Genomic DNA, 22,640 nt, shown 5'->3' with positions numbered 1-22,640 from the left:
CTCCATAAGCTCTAATATACCTTAAATTTTTCTTTATGACATCCTCCCACCCCATTGTGGGACGACTTTATTTTCATTTGGACCTAGCTGGTTGGCCAACAAGGACAATCATTGCCAATCACTAGTTTATATATGGTAAACAATTGCTTTCCAGGCAATCTTTGTTTAATGTTTAAAGAAATTAGTGAACTAGGCGAATTAAACTTACAAATACGAGTATATTCAATACTAATGTTTCTGAAGACATCAAGAGGTATCAATGGATAGTTCAATATCATACATTCTTTTTTTGGTTCGCTTTTATTTACTACATAGTTAAATGAAGAAATACCCATCAAAATAAATTCGGTACCCTCCTGATTTGAAAAAATTGAAGATTCAATGTTTTACGTATAAAAATGAAATAAGACATAACAGATGAAGAAAGACTCAGTAAAGTGGAAGAATTATTTTTACAACTATATTATGGGTGTTTATTGTTTCTGTATAACAAAAATCGCTACACAACAAATTCCAGTTTTTATTTAATCATGTCATACCGATTTTTTTATTTGGTTCTCCTTTGTTTATTAGATAGCTACATCATAAAATATGTGATGCCCTTCTGGTTTGAAAAGAAAAATTACAAAATAAAGCGCCATCCTAATTTTGAAAAAACAACAACAAAAAAACATTGTAGACTCGTTCATAAGATGTAATCAAAGCACACTTTTTACCACAGAATTCTAGGAAAGTAACCTCTTTTTTTCTCTTTGTATGGATTATATAATGTGTGTATATCATAGTTATTCCCTAAACTAAGCAGACAAGTCAATCAGCCAGAGCTAGCTCCCAGATAAACAGGAAACGTTCAGTCTGAATGAAGGTCAAATCCAACATACCGCTTAATTTTATGTCTAAGTCCAATTCATACTTCCACGAAGGGATTCCGCTTTCTTCCCTGTTATTGTTTCCGATTATCGTATTTTTCAACGTCAATCCGCCTTCTTCTTGCGAAAACCGGAACTGTTTCCAGTCTTCAAGCTTTGCACATGAAAGCAAAACTTTCCCTTAATGATTACAATTACAGTTCTGTTAAAGTTTCTGCCAAATAAATATATTTACATATTTTGCTCTTCATACTACTACTAATGCTAATAGTTCGTTGCAGCACCAAGCCAACTGAGGCAAAAACAGCTTCACACGCTCCTTTTCCACCCAAATTCATACACAGCTTTACTCTTTTCTCCCTTACCTGAAATTTCAATTTCCAGCAAATCTTTCCTTAAATCCTCACCCCATTCTATTAGACCTTCCACATCTCTTCATATGACAGTATTGTATTCAGATCGTTGTTTCAGATGGAGGGGAGAAAGCATGCTCCAAGGGGGTTGTTTGGCCCATTATTTTCCAAATAAAATCGTTTTAATTTAATTATTATGTAATTATGCAACTTACATAATTATGTAACTTCTTGCATTATAATTACAAATTAATGCATGATTCCTGCAAATTGACTACGACATAGTTTATTTTTTGGGGTATTTCTTAGAGATTATTATAATTTCCAACCCAGCCTCAAATCATCGATCTCTTATTGAGCCTAGACATCCCGAGAAAAAAGTGCCATAAATAATGTAATTTGCCAACATTTTGTTTTTTGATTTCTTTTCAGCAGAGAAGTTTACACAAATAAGTTTTTCGTTATAAAAATAACTTTATTCTCTGACGGTTATTTTTTTAAAGTACTATAAATGATGAATATGATGATCTTTTTTTGAATTTTACCTTTTGAATTTCTGGGCTTTGAAGTATATTCCTTACTCCTGAAATTAAGATATCCAGACCCTAGCTAATTTAAAAAAAAAAAACAATTTTAGTGTTTTAATAAAATATTTCCAGTTGAATTTTTTATTTTCCTTTAATTTATCCACTGTCAAGAACAGTCGATAAATTAAACGCTATTTTTAACAGTCTATTTTTAGGTCGCGCTAAGAACGTTTCCTTAAAGCATCTCCTATTTCAGAAACATCTTTAGTCTTCAGCTATTGGCCGGAAACCTGTTAATAGGATAGTAAATGAATTTTTAAGTGGTAGTTAGAAGCTTAGATTGGTTAAGGGGTAGTTGGCGAGGCTGTTATGAGGGTAAATAAGAAAATAGCAAAAATATTTTTTTTAAATGAACCCTTAAACAGCTCTCTATGATGTTCAAGCGCCCCACTGACTGCGGAGAAGGAAAAAAAAGATGCTTCCCACACAAAAATCGAAAAAAGATTTTCCTTGTTGTTCAAACCAAAGGATTTTCCTTATGTTTCAAGGAAAGGGACTTTAAGTTTCCTGTAAAGGTTTCAGCCCATTCGATTCCAACGGTGTACTTTTTGTTTCGATCCTACACCATATTTAGGGGGGTTGTCGGTTGTTGTTTTTTTCGTTACAATGGGCCGTATTCGTCCTCTACTAGCATGCAGCAACTGCTGCAACCATGATGGAAGGGGGTTCCTTTTTTGCAGTTATAGCATGTAAAATGTAGATAAAACTTACAAGACAGAAGCATAATGTAGACAGCAAGCCTGTAGTACTTGTATTTCTTTTCCGGGTCTTCACTTTTTAATCCAAGGCCAGTTAAGAGAGTAGCAAACGCATCGGTGAATAATGTAATAATACACAGGGCTGCTGTGGCTCTAATATATCCTAAAAAGAGTACAAACCAGGTTTAAACAATGCTTAATGAACAAGCTTAATTCTCAAATTTGCAACAGCAAACGGTACTGTTTCTTATTATGATTAGTTTAACAGGCAGAAAATTTCGGTGCTCAATGCTGCAAGCAATTGACGATAGTCGTAATGACGATAGTCGTAGTGACGATAGTTTTAGTGACGATAGTCGCCAAATTGAATTACATTTAAATCCGAGTTGATAAGGCGAAGGATGTTGAACTCGTTTGGATGTTTACTCCTTCCTTTTCTTCTCTCCCTCTCTTTATGACAACCGTGGGAGTCAATTTACGAAAATGGAAGGGTGGGGAATGCATTTTTCAAAATCTAGAGCAGGAAAAATTTTTTTGTTTTTGTCTACTTTTTCAATAAAAATACTAAAAAGGATACTTTTCAATGAAAATACCAAAAAAGGGATCTAAGGGAGCTATTGCCCCCCTCCTGTAGTTGACGTACCTACTCAAAACCGTCTATGAACATTTTTGCTTACATAAAAAATTCATTCTTATTATTCACCGTATTATTCATCTACAAGAAAACACCGTGGAGAACACTAGGAGACTTAGGTATTAGTCGGATAGAAAATATTTAATTTTTAACTTTACAGTCATTATAAAATAAAATAAAAAATAAGTTTTTTCAAGTGTAAGTAAGGACCAATATTAAAACTTAAAACGAATGCAAATCATTTCGTATATAGGAGGGGGGGGTCCCCCTCCTCAATAACTCGGGGCTTACGCTAGACTTTTTGGTACTTTTAAAAAAGATTCTTATTCTAATTAAACGGCCTTTGTGTTTCAGGAGCCGTTCTTAAAAAATTGGGACAAAAAGTCAAAGTTTAAAATAAAGAGTGAGGTATTGAGAAGCGGACAAACTTCCTCATATATCAAGCAATTTCTGTTCATTTTAAATGTTAATGTTGCTGTTCAGTTGAACAAAGTTCTTTTTTTTTATTTATTTTCCGATTGTTTTTCAAATCAAGCCCAGGCTTTACCAAGAAATGATGTGGGCTACCTGCGAGGTGTTGAGGAGGGGACAGGCCCCCTCATATACGAAATAATTTTGTTCATTTTATGCTCTAATGTTGCTCCTTATTTTAGTTGCAAAAACTTTTTTTTTTATTTGGTTTCTGCTCGTTTTTGAAATAATACCAAAAAAATCTGACAACCTCCATGGAAAATTCTCTCCCGCACTGAAAATTACCACTACTACTAACAAATCAGCACACCAGCCAAGTCTCCTAAGGGTGACACAGCTACACACACTCCCCTTCCATCCCAATCTATTTATAGACTCCCTCTATACACCCTCCCAGGAAATTCAGATTTCCCTTAAATCTTTCTTTACGATATCCTCCCACCTTAATCGCGAACGACTTGTTTGCGTTTAGCCTTAGACGATTGGCCGACCAGGACAATCTTTGGCAATCACAATTTTATATGCGACAAGCAATTGCTTTCAAAGTAAACTTTTTTAATGTTTTAAAGAAATTAGTTGAACTAGAAAAATACCTGAAATTACCAGAAAAATTAAATTCTCCTTATCATACTTTCATTTGAAAAATACTTTAATATCTGATCGTTTTTTAAACCATGCCGGAAATCCCTTATCTACAGAAAATTATCTTGAAAATTCCCCCCCCCGTCTAAGTGGAAAGTTGGTCTTCAGAAAATTAGCCCATGACAAATTATCCTATGGAGAATCTCCCGTGCAGAAGAATGATTCTGACAATTCCACCTCCGCTGAAAAATTTCCCCGGAAAATACACCCAGAATATCTCCACATCAATTGTCAAGTTGGCAAAGAGTAATTAAAACGAGTAAAATAATTTTGCATAACAATTCTGGCAAATTCCTTCAACTTAAAATTTCTCCTGGTAAGTTCACCCTGAAAACTGCCCTCCCCACGGAAAAAACTCTCCGTGAAACATTCACTACCGAAAAAGTCTCCCTCCCAAAAATATCTGTATACGTCCCAATAACAAATACTATACGAATATATGGGCAAATTTCATAAATTGCATCCCTTTCCTCCGGGGCTTTGGGGGGTCATGTTTATCCCCAAAGGCATTTTTATAGGACCGTTCAACAGTGCTGACAAAATGGCTATCTCAAAATTTTGATCGGGCGACTTAAGGGAAAAATTGACGTGGGAAGGGGGATAGTTGCCTTCCCGTCTCTTTGGTAAGTTAAAAAGGGTACTAGAACTTTTACGTTTCATTCAAATGAGCCCTTTACTGATATTCTAGGACCATTGGTTCAGTACAATCAACCGTGGGAAAAAAACAAGCAAAAAACAAAATCAACACGCACCCTCTTCGTGATCTTCTCCGGACAAACAAATACAAAATTCCAAATGTTTACGGATGGGAGCTTTAAAGCTTAAAAGGCTTGTAAAAAGGTTTTTTTGGGAGCTTAAAAGGTTTTTCTGATATGCTGAATCCGATGTTGTGATTTCATTAAGGCTTCCTGAGATTTTGGGGGTGTTTTCTCCCTTTTAGATGATCAGGTAAATTTTCTCAGGGTCATAGCTTTTGAATGGTAACACTAAAACTAATCCATATAATATATTTGTATTCACCATCATGGGCACAGGCAGGGGGGTGATGGCCCCCTTAAATTTTGGGATATAAAGTAAGCATAAGGAAACCAAAGGAAAGAGAGCAGAATAGGGAAAAACCATGGAAAAAATGTGTGTTGCCATATTGTTGGCTGCCTGCAAAAAGATTTTGACCATTAATAAGGAAAATAAAAGTTTTAATTTGTGACTGAGTGACCCCTTTCTAGCTTTCATCAGAAATTCTTATATATGATTTAGTTGGAGCAACAAAAAAATTCAATTTTTTTATGGTAATGAATGGTAAGTAAATAACGATCCTTGTCAATTGCGAAAGAATAAGAGCCTAGCTATTGATAACATTCAATCAAAGAATCAGCTTTTTATAGTGACCCTATATATGTATTTGTCTATTAGTAATTAGTACAGTTTTAAGTACACAAGAAAGTTCGTATAGTTATAGAAACACAAGGAAAACAACTTAATAAGAGGTAGAGTCATGAAAATATGCCGTCAACTTTTGCTTGCATTGCAGTAGTACCCATGAGATGATATACGAAGCCACTATAATCAGAAATGTTTCCCCTGAATGGAATGCTGGGAATTTTTGTATTTTCCCCCTGTACGGACATGTTTTTGTGTTTTAGTATCATCATTTTTGTTTCCAGGAGTGATTGACTTTATCTTGTTGTCACTTTGAAAAAGATTCAATTTGTTTACAGTTATGAAGCATAAAAGTGTCAAATATATTGGTTTTTGACATTCAAAATTAGATTAAAAATATTGACTTAAAATTTTTTTGTTTGATTTTCTTAATTTTAGTTTTAACTTATGTACTTTGAACAAACTACTTTGATAATCTGTTACTATTTACAAACACTGAGTATAAAGACATTAAATATTTTGGTGTTGGATAACCAAGTTAAAAACTGTTGATATTGTTAAAAAATATCCGTCAAACGCTTCAAAAATTCCTCAACAGAACTAAATGCTGGGACTTTAAATCTTAAGTTTTTGTAAATAGGCTATTGTTTTGTGTATTTTTTGTAATTTCTTACTTTTCTCATTTTTGTATACTTTTACTTTAATTAACATACTTTTTCCATTACATTTAAAAGAATGTAAGTCTCTAATCTTCATGAAATAAAGAAAAGACAGTTTTTTCAACTGAAAATAAGGAGCAACATTGTTTTAATGTTGCTCTTTACTTTCAGTTGAAAAAACTGTTTTTTTTTGTTTAATTTCTGATCGTTTTTTAAATAATGCCAGGATACCTGGCTTCAACTCCATGGAAAAATTCCCCTCCCTATAGAAACATCCTCTCGACAATCTAATTTTGGTAAAAATTTACCCCGGACAATTACCCTTAACATCTCCACGCGTAAAATTGAATCAGTAAAGAGAAAGCAAGACATACAAAGAAATTCCGTATAGGAATTCCGGCAAATTCACCCATTGTGAAATTTCCCCTGAAAAGTTTGCCCCCTGGAAATTTCCCTCTCCATGGAAAATTCTTCCTGTCTTTTCAAGTCTCTCTCTGTCAAGTCAAGTCAAGTCCCAGCAGAAAATTCGTCCTCCCCTCCCACCCGAAAAATGTGTGCATACTTCCCATTAAAAATTAAATCAATGGGAAAATTTTACAACTTGAAAGCTTTTCTCCAGGTGCCATAGGGGTTATTTTATGTCCAAAGACATAATTATTGGGCCTTTCAACTATGCTGAAAAAAAAGTTATCTCAAAATTTTGACTGGACGATTTTGGGAAAAGTGGCGTGGAAGAGTCTATTTGTCTTCCACTTTTTTGGTCACTTAAAAAGGGCACAAGAGCTAGAATTAATCACCTCCCGACCTTCTAGGCCCACTGGGTCGAAACGATCACCTCTGGAAAAAGAAACAATTGAACACACATCTGTGATCTTTCATATGGCAAAAATTACAAATTTCCACATTTTTGCAGATATGAGCTTGAAACCTTTACAGTAGGGTTCCTTGATACGATGAATCTGATGTGTTTTTCATTAGAATTCTATGACTTCTTTCCTTCTTTCTTAGAAAATCAGACAATTATTCTCAGGCTCGTAGTTTTTGATGGGTAAGACTAAACTTAATGAACTTATATATTTAGAATCAGAAAAATAAACTAATTCTTTTGATATGTCTATTGGTATCAAAATTCCGTTTTTTAGAGTTCTGGTTACTATGGAGCCGGGTCGTTCCTTACTTACAGTTCGTTACCACAAACTGTTTGATTATTCATCGAAATCCAAATAGAGATCATTGAAATATTAATAGTTTTTCTGCGCTACGAAAAGTGTTGTATTTATAAAACATTATTTCATGAAATTTAATTATACAAACAGAAAAGGTTTTTCAACTAAAGTAAGAAGCAAGTTTAAAACTTAAAGAAAAACAATAAATTACTCTGTATATATGGGAGACTGCTCCCTTTAAAACACTATGTTCATTAAACAAAAGTTTTTTAGTGCTTCGAAAAATCTTACAAAGCCAAAATTCAATTTAAAGAGTAGGGATTCTGTTCCTTGCTTTTTAGTTGAAGAGCTCTTTTTTTATTTAATTTCTGATTGTTTTCCAAATTATACCCAGCCAAAATATAATTTGAGGTACCGGCCCCTTAAATCCCTGGTTAATTGCTTTTAAATTGTGTAAATCAATAATCGTACGTTCATTAGTACCGTCCTATGTTTATATTTGAAATTTCAATTTTGGATAAAATTTGAATATCCTTAGAAACTTGGCGATGAATTGTAATTTTGGCGAAAAGTCCTTGTTAATATTACTACTGAATTTCAGTTGGATGAAAAGGAGTATCATTGTTTTTATGGATGAAAATCCTGTAAGACATTTTATTTTTTGCTTAACTAAAGCCATCACAACCTCTACAATAGGATTTTCTTATCGATAAATACATTACATATATTTGTTTAAATATATTGAAGTACTTCATATAAATAGAAAAAGACAAATATTACTATTTGAAATTGCTGAAAACTATTTTCCCAGCAGTATTTGCCACCCCAAAGAAATTTCCTGTGGGGTCTAATGATGACCTGCTTTGCCTTTTCCATTTAAGTGCTTTTAAATATGGGAATGTAAACAAAGCGAATCAACTTGTTGAATCCAGTACTACCACCGTTTGGTTTTACTTCTTTTGCAACTGGAAAGCCCAAAATATAGTTATTGATACTTTTAAATCAATTAGTTTTTCAGAATTTCAAATTGATTTCAAATTTGTCCTATTCGGGGTAAAGTAGCAGTTTGGTGCCATAAACCACCTAAACGGTCACCCGACCACCACTGCTATTTTGGCGTCTGCCCCACCCCTGGAAAATTTTCTGTCGGCACCCTTGTGAACCAAAAAAATCTCATTCTTGTAATGTATCTATTGATATTAAAATTACATTTGTTAGAGTTTTGGTTACTATTGAACCGAGTCGCTCCCCACTTACAGTTCGGTACCACGAACTGTTTGGCATTGCAAAGATATAAACTTCTGCTTAAAAATCAATCTGCCAAACTGAAGAAATGAATGGCAAAATGTATGCTTTGTTCCGGAAAATGAAGTGTTGCTTCGTAAAACATTCTTTTACGAACACGTAAAAGTGTTTTTTCGAGCTTATTCATGACACAAGGAATGTCCGCGCCGATAACTGGCGTCTATGTTAAATCGGACAACTTGTGAATATTTGTTCACTAAACAGTAGAGCAGTCACGGACGTAAAATTATTGGGGGATGATTAAACTTAGGGGGAATGACCTAAAAACATCAAAAGCGGAAAACTGTGCTGTAAATATAACAATATTTACTATTGTTATAACAATTTTGTTATAACAAATATTGTTATAACAATATTATATTATAACAATATAATATACCAATATATAGGAATAGATCCTAGGTGAAATTGCAAAAACCTCGACATTTCAGGAGGATGGAACCATAACTCCCTACCTCTTCCCCTCCGTGCGAGCCTGCAATGTAGCTACGCAAATTTTTTTTGAGAAACGTCGGGGAAAGTGGGCTGGGTAGTATCTAAGACCAAAAAATGTGAATGACCTTCTAAGTACTTAGGTATCTTTTAGGTACTTGTCGGTTATTGGAAACACAACCAAAAAGTGATTTAGGCTAATACCAATGAAAAATAACAAAACATGATGATAAAATATTACTTTAGAAACAAAATGATAGAAACCTAACCTACGTCCCCCCACCTAATATGCAAATATATAGCCCAAATCATGCAAGTCTAATGCATTTTGTCCAATACATTGTATCATCTATCACTTATTTTGTAGCAATGAAACTTGTTTTCTGTGATGTAACCTAAGCTTAATTCTTGAATGAGTTTTCAATAACCGCAAGTACTTTTCGAAACGAATCATGTATAAGAGTAATACCCTATATGCTCTTAGTTCTGTCCCTCAGGAATAGGGTCGAATCCAAGGATTTTACCTGGTTGCGGAGGGAGGGGGAGGAAGGCAAAATGTAAATTTTCAGGACTTGTTATATTCTTAGGAAATGAGGTCCCCTGGATCATTTTCGAAAGCTGAGGTCCCCCGGTCCATGCTTTGGGTAGATTTGCACACAGATGATGAAGATTGTTTTGATTTTTCGACTAAATAATTAGTCCTCATTAATAAAAAGAAATAATTGTTTAAAAACGAATTTAGTTATCAAAATTAATCCTCACGAAATCCAATGAGCAAAATGGATGTTTTACTGCACGAAAGAGTGATGTCACTTTTATGAAATCAGGATTTTAATGGCTCTTCGGCATGCATTGCCTGCCAAATTGATGGATGGTATAAAAAGATAAGTCTTTTATTCATTTTTCCTTATTTACTATCCATTAAAGCCTTTTTTATTTCTTTTCAACAAGTTACCATTAGCCAAGACTTAAAACCCTCTCTGGAAAACCGACTTTCGACACTTGCCTTTTTATAGCACAGCCAAGGATGAATACCTTTCAATTTTATTGACTGAACGAGAGGGAACATTCGCTTTATCACAACTTTTTTTTTGTGCCAGCGTCATAGATACTTAGCTTCAAACATCCATATAACGTGAGAAAGAAATAGTGTTAGAATCTACATTATTCATAATATTGGGTTCCCACGGTGTAAATTTGAAACATGACAGCTGATGATAATTATGATTTAACCCACTCATCTTTGATGTTTATTCAGGTGGATTTGGGCTCTGCTTTTGAAACGAGCATCAGCGATTGCTATGACTGGAATCTGCACCGTTTATGTTCTGCATGAAGACAAGTCAAGAGAGCGTGGTTCGGGAGAGAGCTAGTAAACGTGCCTTCGCCTAAAATTGGTACTTTGGGAAACGCAAAGTTTCTAGAATATTATATGTGACATAGCAAGAATTAGCTAGACTTGAAAAGTATGGGATACGGTCAGTTTTTCTTACCGTGACGATTAAATTATAATTTATTCACATAATTAAAAGACACTAATTTAATTTTCTTCTTATGAAGGCCCATTCGCCTTGAGATTATACGGTACTTGTGTATTATTCAGTACACACTCGAGAAGTGAAGTTAGCTTAATCATAATGAAATATACAAATGGTAAAAATAGAGTACTTATCAAACAAATTATGGAAACTACAACAAACAATTGTTGTATGAGGGCCGCACAGAACGCATTGTATAAAACACCTAACCTAACATACCTTACCCAACCAAAATACCATCTCTACATATTAAATACTTAATAAAAATATACCTACAACGCAGATTCCAACTGAGCCTAAGCTAATTTTCTTGAATACTTACAGGTATAAACCGGTTATTGTCTGATCTGTAGATCCAAACTCTCGTTGTGTACTGAATAATACGCAAGAACCAATTATACTAATAATGAGATTTAGCTAGCGCTAATTTGAGCCAATAAGATTTTTCGTAGAACTTCTAGATTATCTAAGAAATTCTACAAACAATTTGTATTTGCTTAAATTAGCACTCTCTAGTACTCAGTATTAGTAAAATATCATTATGAATGGGACATTGCTAAGTTCAATTCTTCGGTTTCATTACACAGATTCAATTCATCTAATGGCGATATTTGCTTGTTGCCAAACGATGTCGATTAATATTTTAATCGAATTAATATTTTGCGACAAGCAGAAGGCAAAGTGTTTCTGGCTTGTAGTTTTAGTGCCAAATTCGAATTATTACCCTCGTGGCTCAAACGCAACCAATAACTTTAACAATTTTTCAAGGGGACGCTGACTTCCTGCCACCTGGTGTAAATTTTGTAACACCACATGTGCCGCACAGATCTGACAAGATTGGCACAATTACAATACGCCTGGAAGAGTTCCTAAAACGTTTGGCACACTCCAAAAGACGTTTGGCATTGTTCCACCATGCTTGCCACCGGCCTTATAGTTACCAGATTTCGAAAAGAGAATGACCCCTCAAACGTTTCTTTATTTTCATGTAAGTCAATACATAAAATGAATAGCATTTTCGAAAACCTTGCTAAATGGTAGCTGAGACCCAATTGATTATCATCCAAGAGCCATTATTAACAACAAACTTTACCATCAAACATGTTCCTGCAACCACACAGAAAACGATTGGCAGCAATTTTTGTGAATTCCCTCATCAAAAGAAAAACTGTTTAATAAAACAGTAGGTGAATTTAAATGTAAGGTTTGCAAAACTTAAAGTATGATAATAGTTTGTTTGCTTTTTTGAAGTCCTTTTTCCTCCTATGTTTTGTGTTTTATACTATGTTTCGTTTTGTGTCTGTTTTATTACATTTATTTCGAAGCTTTAACTTACAGTTTTAAACCCTTTCTTAAATTAGGACAATAATTTTAGACTTTTCATATGTCTCAACAAATCATTAGGAGAAAAAGTTCGTTGGTTAACTGTATGTTTCCGTATTTTAACAAAAAATGATGCCATCATTGCTAGCGACTTGGTATGTTGCAGTTATAAGTTCAGATCACCCGCTGTACTCAGGGGGGAGGGGGGTCAAGAAGATGCCAAAAAAGTTGAAGCTTATAAAGTCGTATGCATGCTTAGGAACAGAGGTAGTGAACAGAATCCCTACCAAATTATTTTTCTGGAAAGCACTTTTACCATAACATACAAAGTACTACAAAGATCCTGCCAGGAGATGCAGTTAACTGACTTCAATTTCTAATCAGACCAAAGGGCGCTGTCAGGGGGGAAGGGGGGCCATGGCACCCCTTGAAGATTTGAGACTATAAAGTAATTATAAGGAAACCAAAGGAAAGTGAGCATTTTGACCCTTAATCAGGAAAATATAAGTTTTAATTTGTGACTAAGTGACCCCTTTCTAGTTCTCGACAAAATATTTTACTATATGATTTGATTGGACTAAAAAAAAAAAAAAAAAAAAAAAAATCTTCATAGTATGAATGGTAGGTAAAGTACGAGTCTTGTCAATAATGAAAGAATAAGAGCCTAGCTATTGGTAACATTCAATCAAAGAATTAGCTTCTTATGGTGACATAACATATATTTGACATAAACATATATTTGTTTATAAGTAATTAGTGCAGTTATTACTAGACAAGAATGTTTGTATAATTATAGAAAACACAAGGAAAACAACTTAATAAGCGGTGATTTCAGTAAAAAATATGCCGTCTACTTTTGCTTGCATTGCAAGAGTATTGCAAGAGTACCCGTGAGCTGATATGTGAAGCCACTATTATCAGAAATGTTTCCCCTGAACGGAATGCTGGGAATTTGTGTACTTGGTGTTACTTGTGTTACTTGTGTGTGTTACTGGTGTTACTTGGTGTTACTTGGTGTACTTGGTTGGATAACCAAGTTCAAAACTGTTGATATTGTTAAAAAATTTATCAAACACTCCGATATTACTCAACAGAACTGAATGCTGGGAGTTTAAATCTTAGTTTCTGTAAGCAGGCTGATGTTTTGTGTATTTTTTGTAATTACTTACTTTTTTAGTTCTTATATACTTTTACTTTAATTTATATGCTTTTTCCATTGTCGTTGGACAAATTATGTCCTTAAGCTTCATTAAATAAAGAAAAGACAATTTTTTTCAATCGAAAGTAAGGAGAAAATTTATACCGAACAGAAATTATTACGTATACGAGAGGGATTGCCCTTTTCTCCACACCTCACTCTTCACGCTACAGTTTTTTGCACTTTAAAATAACATAATTACTGTTCTAATTAAACGACCCTTGTGTTTCATAAGTCTCTTTTAAAGAATTGGTACAAAATTTATATTTTCGCATAAAAAGTGAGGTGTTTTAGGAAGGGACAATCACCCTCATATAGGTAATAATTTCTGTTCGTTTTAAGTTTTAATGTTGCTCCTTACTTTCAGTTGTAAAAACTTTTTTTATTTAATTTCTGATCGTTTTTTAAATAACGCCAGGATACCTGGCCCCACCTCTACGGAAAAATCCACCTTCCCACAGAACTATCGCCAGGACATTTCAATCTTGAGAAAAATCTACCCCAGACAATTACTCTTAACATCTCCACGCGTACAATTGAATCGGTAAAGAGAAAGCAAGACATATAAAGAAATTTCGTAGACTACAGGAATTCTGGCAAATTCATCCAGTGTGAAATTTCCCCTGAAAGGTTTATTCCCTGGAAACTTCCCACTCCACGGAAAGTTCTCCCCGTGCAAAATCCTCCCAGCAGAAAATGTGTCCTTCCCTCCCCACCCAAAAATGTATGCATACTTCCTAACAACAAATACTATACATAAAAAAGGGCAAGTTTTATAATTTAAAAACATTTCCCAGGGGCTTTAGGGGGCCATTTTATCTCCAAATACATAGTTATTGGGCCTTTCAGATATGTTGAACAAACAAGTTATCTTAAAATTTTTATTGGACGATTTTGGGAAAAAAGTGGCATGGAAAGGGGCCTAGTTGCCCTCCAGTTTTTTGGTCACTTAAAAAAGGCACTAGAGCTTCAACTGAGCCTCTCATTTGACTTTCTACTCTCAGGATTTTTAGGCCCACTGGGTCAATACGATCACCCTTGGAAAAAAAAAACAAATAAAGACGCATCCGTGATTGGGCAAACATTACATAAACCTCTATTCGAGATATAGGATATGAGCAACCTCTACAGTAAGGTTCTTTGATATGTTGAATCTGGTAGTGTGATTTTCATTAAAATTCTATGACTTAAAGGAGGTTTTTCCCCCTTCTTCTAAAAATCAAACAAATTTTCTCAGGCTCGTAGCTTTTGATGGGTAAGACTAAACTTATATATTTAGAATTAGCATAATAAGCCAATTCTTTTGATATATCTATTGACATAAAGATTCCATCTTTTAAAGTTTTGATTACTATTGAGCCGGGATGCTCCTTACTTACTGTTTGTTATCACAATCAGTTTGACTACTCATCAAATCCAAACAGAGATCATTAAAATATTGATTGTTTTTCGGCGTTACCAAAAGTATTGTAGTCATAAAGCTTTACAGTTTCATGCAATTTAATTAAACAAATAGAAAAAGTGTTTCAATAAAAGTAAGGAGCAAGATCAAAACTTAAAAATATAAATTACTCTTTATATATGGAGGACTGTCCCCTTCTCAACACCTTGCTCATTAAACAAAAGTTTTCTAGTGCTTTGATTTTTTTTTTCCAATTGCAAATTTGTTAAAAAATTTTGACAAAAGTCCAACATCAGTGAAGAGTAAGGAGTCAAGGAGGAGACATGCCACTTCATTTAAAGAATAATCAGTTCAAATAGGTTTCAAATCTGCTCCTTCCTTTCAGTTGAAAAGCTCTTTTTTTCTTTGAATTCTGATTATTTTCCAAATCATAGCCAAGCCTACTCAAGATACTATTTGAGGTACCTTAAATCCCTGGTGAATTGCTTTTAAAATGCGTAAATCGATAATTGTGCGATGATTAGTGGACGTTGATTTACAATTTCGATTTTGGATAAAAACTTGAATATACTTAAAAAATTGGCCATGAATAGTAATTTTGGTAAAAACTCCTTATTAATATTACTTCTAAAGAATTTCGGTTGGATGAAAAGGAGTATTATTGTTTGTATGGATGGAAATTCTGTGAGACTTTTGATCTTCTACATAACTGAAGGCATCACAACCTTTACAATAGGATTTTTTTTATCAATAAATACATTAAATGTATTTGTTTAAATACATTGAAGTACTTCATGGAAATAGATAAAGTAAAATATTGCCATTTAAAATTGCTGAAAATTAAACTCCTAGCGTTGCTTGCCACCCCAGAGAAATTTCCTGGTGGGTCTGATGATGGCCTGCCTCGCCTTTTCCGCCTCTGTGCTGATAGATATGGGAATATAACAGTTTAGTCCATTCTAGAAATCTACCCTACTCCCACCTAAACAATGACTCCCCCCTCCTTATTATTGCTGATACGCAATTGCAGGTCACCAAACGTAGTCTAATTTCATTACAAATAAATCTAGTCAAATTCGTTGAATCCGGTACTGCCCGCCATCTTACGCCATTACTTCTTTTGCAACTGGGAAGCCTAAATTTTGAATAGTCGAAAGTGATTAGAGGGCAACTAGCCCCCCTCCCATGCCCACTATTTCCCTAAACACATCCAATGAGATTTTAAATTTTTGTTCAATGTGATTTTTGTTCAATGTAGTTGAAAAGTCCAGAAATTATATATTTGAGGATGACAACCCCCCTACAGCCCTTAGGGCAAGGGTTGTAAGTTAAACCCTGGGGGCATATAAGGTTTACATAGAAAGGGTATTCGGATAAATTACCGATAAAATCGGTAATCGGTTAATCAGAAGTTTTAGTGTTCTTTATGAGATTCAGGGTGATCAGAGGGAGGATACTCCCCCCTCACCTCGTATTTTCCCGACATGCATCTGACATAAATTTTTAGATGGCCATTTGTTACAGTAGAAACTTCGAAAAAACCTCATTCTATTGGAAATTGGAAGAGCTAGTACCCTTTTTAATAGTCAAAAGTGATTGGAGGGCTACTAGCCCCCCTCCCAAGCCCAACATTTTCTCAAACACATACAATCAAAAATTTAGATAGCTGTTTTGTTCAACATAATTAAAAGGTCCTGAAATTAGGTCTTTGAGAATGACAACCCTCCAGAGCCCTCAGGGCAAGGGTTGTAAGTTATTCCCTGGGGGCATATAAGGTTTACATACAAAGGGTGATCGTATAAACTTTGGAAGGGGCTTATTGGATTGGTAATCAGAAGTTTGAGTATCATTTTAAAAATTGGGAGTGATCGAAGGGTGAATACCCCCTCGTTTCTCGTATTTTCTCCAAATTGAAGGTATTACATCGAAAACCTATAAAAAATATTAAGAACCAACATTAAAATTCAAAAACAAAAATATTTTAACTTGACCCCTCCCTTGCAATGGTGTGAATTCACGGAAATGTAGCAGGGGCAAAAATGTATTCTTCAAAATTTAAGTTCAAAATATTTCGATGAGAAAAGAAACTATTTTTCAAAACATAGGGGGGAGGAAGTTAAAAACTTGGAGAGGGACCTCTTCTGCCCCCCCCCCGCCCGAAAAAATTAAAGCTACCACTCCGTTATTCTGAAAATAACATCGCTTTCTCATGGTGATTCTCATGGTGACCGAGTGTTGCCAAAAGAATAAATCAATGTTGTCCTTCGTCCCAAATTCTTAAAAACTGTGTATTACTAATGCTTTACATATTTTATGGATTATGTGGTGCCCATGCGAGTGCTAGACTTGCCAGTCCCACACAATTATTCCCACTGAAAGTAACAACAAGGAGGTCAAACTAATCTTGGCATACCACAGTAAAAAAGAACCCGTGCGTTTAAGGGGGATTCCGGAAGCGTGGAAGCAAATAGGATGAATCGTGGCTGAAAATCGTTCACTCGCAACAAAAGTCAATGGAATATTGATCTCCAGTATATCCTGAGTTGCAGAGTTGGGCTGAACAGTCTGTGCCTCGTCTCAAGCATTATTCTAACTAAGCATACCCTAAATCAATCTTGACATACTTTAAGTACACCTTCAAGCTTCACTCCTTGACCGCCATATCATACATTACTGAACTGCTTAAGAAACTTGATCATCATTATATATTATCCTGATTATCATTAAGATGACAAGGGGAAGTGTCAGCAGAATCAAATCTGCATTCATTTCTAACACCCTCTGCATCACTATGACTGACATGGTTGAATAACTTTGGCTTTCACCAGATGATAAATGACTGTCATGGAATGATTAATCAACATACAACATTGTTCATCGGAGACAGTAAATCTGTGACGCTGTTCAGGTAGTGAGTGCATGGATGATTCCTGGGTATCAATACTCTGTATTTTCATTTTGATTAATTAAGAAAAGACTAAGAGTAAACTCATCCCTTTTATTATTTTTTTAAAGAATTATTCCAATGTATCTAGTCATCGTCTGGTGTGTTTTATTTTGAACTTTAATTGGTTTATTAAGGGGAATTAATTGGTTTATTTTAATATAAATCGGAGACAGTAAATCTGTGACGCTGTCCAGGTATCAATACTTTATATTTTCATTTTGATTAATTATGAAAAGTCTAAGAGTAAACTCATCCCTTTTATTAATTTTTTAAAGAATTGTTCCAATGTATCTAGTCATCGTCTGGTGAGTTTTATTTTAAACTTTAATTAGTTTATACGGAATTATTCTTCATCTCCTAAATCTAGTCAAAGTCCGCTTGAAATAATTAGAGCCTCTTATAGCAAAGGGCTCCTCTTTAGCTATTTTCAATCGATTTGAGTCATTAAAAACTTAATAAATCGGGAAGGAAGAGATTTGAAGAACAATTTCTTAGTAAAACAGAAAAAAAAGATGGATCAGTTTGTTACCCATGCTAAAATGTAATTTCTAATGTTTTTAAAATGGGGTGCTGAACACATCTCTTTCTTGCACAATTTTCTAGGGGGTTCAAGCTCTTTTTAAAAATTTCCGTAAATTTGTCTTTACAATACTTTTACTATTAAGAAGAAGGGAACAATAGCCCTCAACCAAATTTGAACGATAGATTATTCTGCACTAGACATTTTTCTGATAAAAACGTATTTTTAAGCTTTCGGCTATTATGGGCCGTAGTTTGCTCATTACTAGATTGGAGCTATAGCTGCAGCTGCGATAGGCCTCTTATGTTGCTTCCAGAATGTATTTCATATCCTATAAAGTTAGAGACAAAACGAAAGACATTTATACATTTGGATGAGAAGTCTTATCCCTGGGCCTCCAAAAATAAAAAATAGAATTGCCAATAGAGTATAGGAAAACTTCTAAAAGAAGAAGGACACGACCCGAATTTTCTTGAAATGTATAGAGGCTTGGTTTGAAAAGAAAATGTGGCATTGGTTAAAAGCTTCTTGACAAATACGTCCAATTTAACAATGAAGAATAGAGAGGAATGGTGGTGGGATATTCTCCTGTCTTGAGAAGAGGATTCAATTCCCAAACATAGTCGAATCTCTGGCCAAAATGGCCCTTTGCTTCAATCACAACGCTATTTTAAAACACACTAATATGTAAAAGACTTGGGTTAATTCAGCCTAAAAATGTGCCCTGTTCAATCCCACTGGTGATTATAAATAATTATGTCCCTTGATTTTCGGCTGTATCAACCTACGATGAGTCGAACGGAAATATATACATCAGTTCAGCTGTTGGAGACTGGATTTCTATCCAAGTCTGACGACTTGGAGGCGAGTTCCATCTATTTTCTTTTGAATCCCATGCTGCTTATGGTCAATATTTGCAAATGCGATATCAGCGTTTAGTAAATTGACGCTTATTTATATAGTTTTTTTTTATTGGCTTGGTATTTCTATTGAGTCAGAGACTCATTTCTGTTGTTCATCATAGTAAATTATGGAAGAATATTTAAGACTTGAAACTTATTTGCATACAATAGCTTTCATGCATTCCACGCAATTAACTGTAAAATATTATTCATAATTAGAAACGCTCAGCTTTCGTTTTTAGATTTATAATCGACACTTGGCACTATTGTTGCCAAGCTACTTTTGAATGAGATTGAGGCTTTTAACCTTTCAATACGTGAAATTTACCTTTAGAATTCTTAAGGGAGCAGCCCTTACTGTATTTAGCCCCTGTGAAAAGGATGCTTCACCTTATCATTTATTTTTTACATAGGCGTGGGGAGAGAGCTGGATCCCCTTGTTTCCCTCCCCCAAAAGTCAATAATCGTACAATCTTCCCTAGAATTTGCTTAACATTTGGTATACTTACCTATTTCTACCGAGCTAAGAAAAAAGGTTGACCGACAAATCCCCGCTTTAGAAAATTCAAGCTGAATAAAGGAAAATTAAATCAAAATAAGGAAATAAAAATCAGAAAACATAGATAACAAAAGAAAACAAAATAAGGACGAGCAGATCTAGCTTCGAAAGATGTAGCTGTCCAGATGAGTGCTCTTCAACCATTTTTCACACAAGAAACCACAAATAAGAAAAGATGTCACAGATCGATATACAGGACAGGGATTAATCAGGAGAGCCCTTTATTCTTTAAGTCACAAGTGCGTTGGAATCCCATGGACTTGCATTGAAGGGCGCATTAATTTTTTAGTTGCGCTGTTGTGCAGGGTTGCAAACAGAAGAGTTGCAGGATTGACAAATTTAGTTCAAAACGACACATTGTCACAAGTCTTGGATCTAATTCCCGCCTTTTTCATCACGAGCTCCAAACCCTTGCTATGTACCCATCTTTCCTATCTGACTAAATAAATTCTAAATCACCAAATTTTTGTTTCCTAACACTGGGTTATAAGGTAAGCAAATTAGCAGTTCTAATATAATGTAGTATGTTGATGCTATAACATGAAGCTGGTGCCATTCATGTATTTCAGTAATTGTCAGTTATTGTTACCTGATGTCTTGTATAAAAGGCGGTGTTCAAGTCTGATACGGATTTTAAATATTAAAAAAGAAGTTTTGTATCTGGAGTTGTTCATGAAGAAATTACCTCCATTGGAAAAAAGAATTCCACGTTTTTGTGTTTCGGTCCTTCAGTGTCGGCTGGACGCTTCTGAAAAGCCATACACTTTTTTATATTAGAGCTGAGTCAGGGGTGTCAGTTCACGAAAATATAGGGGTGGGGAAAACATGTTTTTCAATACTCAGGGAGGGCAAATTCGTAATTTTTTATTTTTCAATGAAAGAACCAAAAAAGGCCAGTTTTCAATAAGAAAAATACGCCCCGAAAAGGCAGTTTTCAAACCCTAAGGGGGCAGTGGCCCCCTGCTCCCACAACTGACACCACTGTTTTACCACTGTAGGCAGGATCATTATTCATGGTAACTCTAAACTGCAATTCCTTATCAGTTTTACATGTAGGCCTATCACCGTTTCTGTCCAATGTAGCCAATTAACAATTTATGGTGATTCTGAATATATAAAATTCATCAAGTTAAAATAAGTCATCAAAAGTGTTAGCCAGAAAAAAAAATGCTTAATTGCCAAGGTGGAAAACACAAACAAAAAGTGAGTTTTGATAAAATACAATCGTCAAAACAGCATATAAGAAAAAAGAAATTATAGTAACATTAATCGTATTTATATAAACTAAAATTTCAGTTATAAGTCTTACAACTGTTTACGAATTTAAGATTTTGAGCAAATCCCTTTAAATCTAACTCAGCTCGAACTGATTTAAATTCATAAAAAAGAGTTTTTACTTAAGACTCTGGTTCTTAGCTACAGTTATCCAGGAATATCTCAAACACTGCAGGTCAAGTTTCATCACCGTTTTAACGTTGCTTTTTTTCTGAATATGTTTTTAGTCTTGAGGATCACACTGTTTATAAAATAAGTTTAATTGTATTACCAACATCTCTTGCTCTATAGCAACCAGGATCTCCAGCCAATCCAAATGGTAGTGGACGTTCAGCGGAGTTGTCAATACAATGATAAAATAGTCCTTGACGCCATCCTTGTGCCATTAGCCAGTCTGTACTGGTCAATGCCATCACCATAAGTACCACAACAAGCATGCCACAGATGAATGCAATCACCTACAATGCAATGAGGTCGTTAAAACTATTAACTTGTTCAAATTATGTTAGATTTAAATCGGTACTTGTACGATATACCCATTACCGAATATTCTTCATCTAAATAGAACTTGTGTCTCTGATGCTCAATCCTAATAAAATATTCCTAAGTATGATAAAAATATGATATTTTTGAAGCAAATTTGGGCTATATGTTTGCATATTAGGAGGGGATGGTGGTATAGTATAGCGGGTCTGCATGCTTGATATGTAATCCCGATCCCTCCTGATATGTAATCCATGCTATATATATATATATATATATATATATATATATATATATATATATATATACTAGCTGTTGGGGTGGCGCTTCGCGCCACCCCAACACCTAGTTGGTGGGGCGCTTCGCGCCCCCCCCAAGCCCCCCCGCGCGCGTAAGTCGTTACGCGCCAATTTAGTTACGCGCCATTGTAGTTGTGTCCCTGTGTCCCACCTGTGAATATAGATAGATTTATATATGTGTTTCAAACTACGTAAAAATTGCGAATATACAACATTCTTGGCTTTCCCACAACTGGGAGCTTTCCGTTTCCAATTGCCAGCAATTGATCTGAAAATGTTTGACCAGAGTCATCGTTACACAGACAGACAATATATAGAAAATATATATATAAAATATAAATATATATATATATATTTTCTTTTTAGCTTTTTTGTAGTTTTTACCTTTTTTAGTTTTTTTCTTCTTTTGTATTAATGCTAAAGCCAAGGTTCAAACTTGGAGCCTCTCGGACCTAGAACCTGAAACATAACGCTTTACCAACTCAGCTACTTCGGCTTGAATACATTCGTTTTGAGCAGCTTCCTCAGGTGTTGCCATTGTAGGTTCTTCAGTCATTTTACAATTAGAAATTTCTCTTTCAACGGTCTTCTTATAATTAAAAATTTGTGTTTGAACGATATTCTTAAATACCTGTGTCCTGGTCGTCATTTATATTCCCTGTGTCCCGGTCGTCATTTGTGTCCCGGTATCCCAGTCTGTAATTTCTCTTTGAGTGTCCCGGTCTGTAATTTCTCTTTGAGTGTTTTTTCTTTTTAGTATTTTTTAGTTTTTTCCTTTTTTTCTTTTTTCAGTTTTCTTTTTCTTTTTTATTTTTCAGCGTGTCCTGGTCGTCATTTATATTCCCTGTGTCCCTGTCGTCATGTTTTTTACATTTTTTCTTTTTTCAGTTTTCTTTTTCTTTTTTATTTTTCAGCTTCACTATGAAATACATATCGCCGAACCTTTGTTTTTTTTTAACTAAAATCTGGTAGGCATTGATGACCTTATCCAAGTCAAA

The 22,640-nt window shown here is 34.7% G+C and overlaps 2 protein-coding genes across 2 annotated transcripts in view; both read right to left on the bottom strand.

Annotated features, from left to right (window-relative positions):
• The window catches only part of LOC136030680 (uncharacterized), a 36,711-nt gene extending 15,438 nt beyond the window's left edge, over positions 1-21,273 (bottom strand). Inside the window, exons 1-3 of the mRNA XM_065709747.1 lie at positions 21,132-21,273; positions 2,521-2,670; positions 882-1,049 (exon numbers count right to left, since the gene is read on the bottom strand). Coding sequence (XP_065565819.1) covers positions 882-1,049; positions 2,521-2,670; positions 21,132-21,273 — 460 coding nt within the window. The remainder of the gene's footprint in view (positions 1-881; positions 1,050-2,520; positions 2,671-21,131) is intronic.
• The window catches only part of LOC136030443 (uncharacterized), a 272,907-nt gene continuing 271,397 nt past the window's right edge, over positions 21,131-22,640 (bottom strand). Inside the window, exon 13 of the mRNA XM_065709425.1 lies at positions 21,131-21,318. The gene's annotated coding sequence lies outside the window, so the exon portion shown is untranslated. The remainder of the gene's footprint in view (positions 21,319-22,640) is intronic.

This window comes from Artemia franciscana, chromosome 8 (genome assembly GCF_032884065.1).
Source record: "Artemia franciscana chromosome 8, ASM3288406v1, whole genome shotgun sequence".
Lineage (NCBI taxonomy): Eukaryota > Metazoa > Arthropoda > Branchiopoda > Anostraca > Artemiidae > Artemia > Artemia franciscana.
Note: the sequence above shows the minus strand (reverse complement) of the source record. Positions and strands in the feature narration are given on the sequence as shown.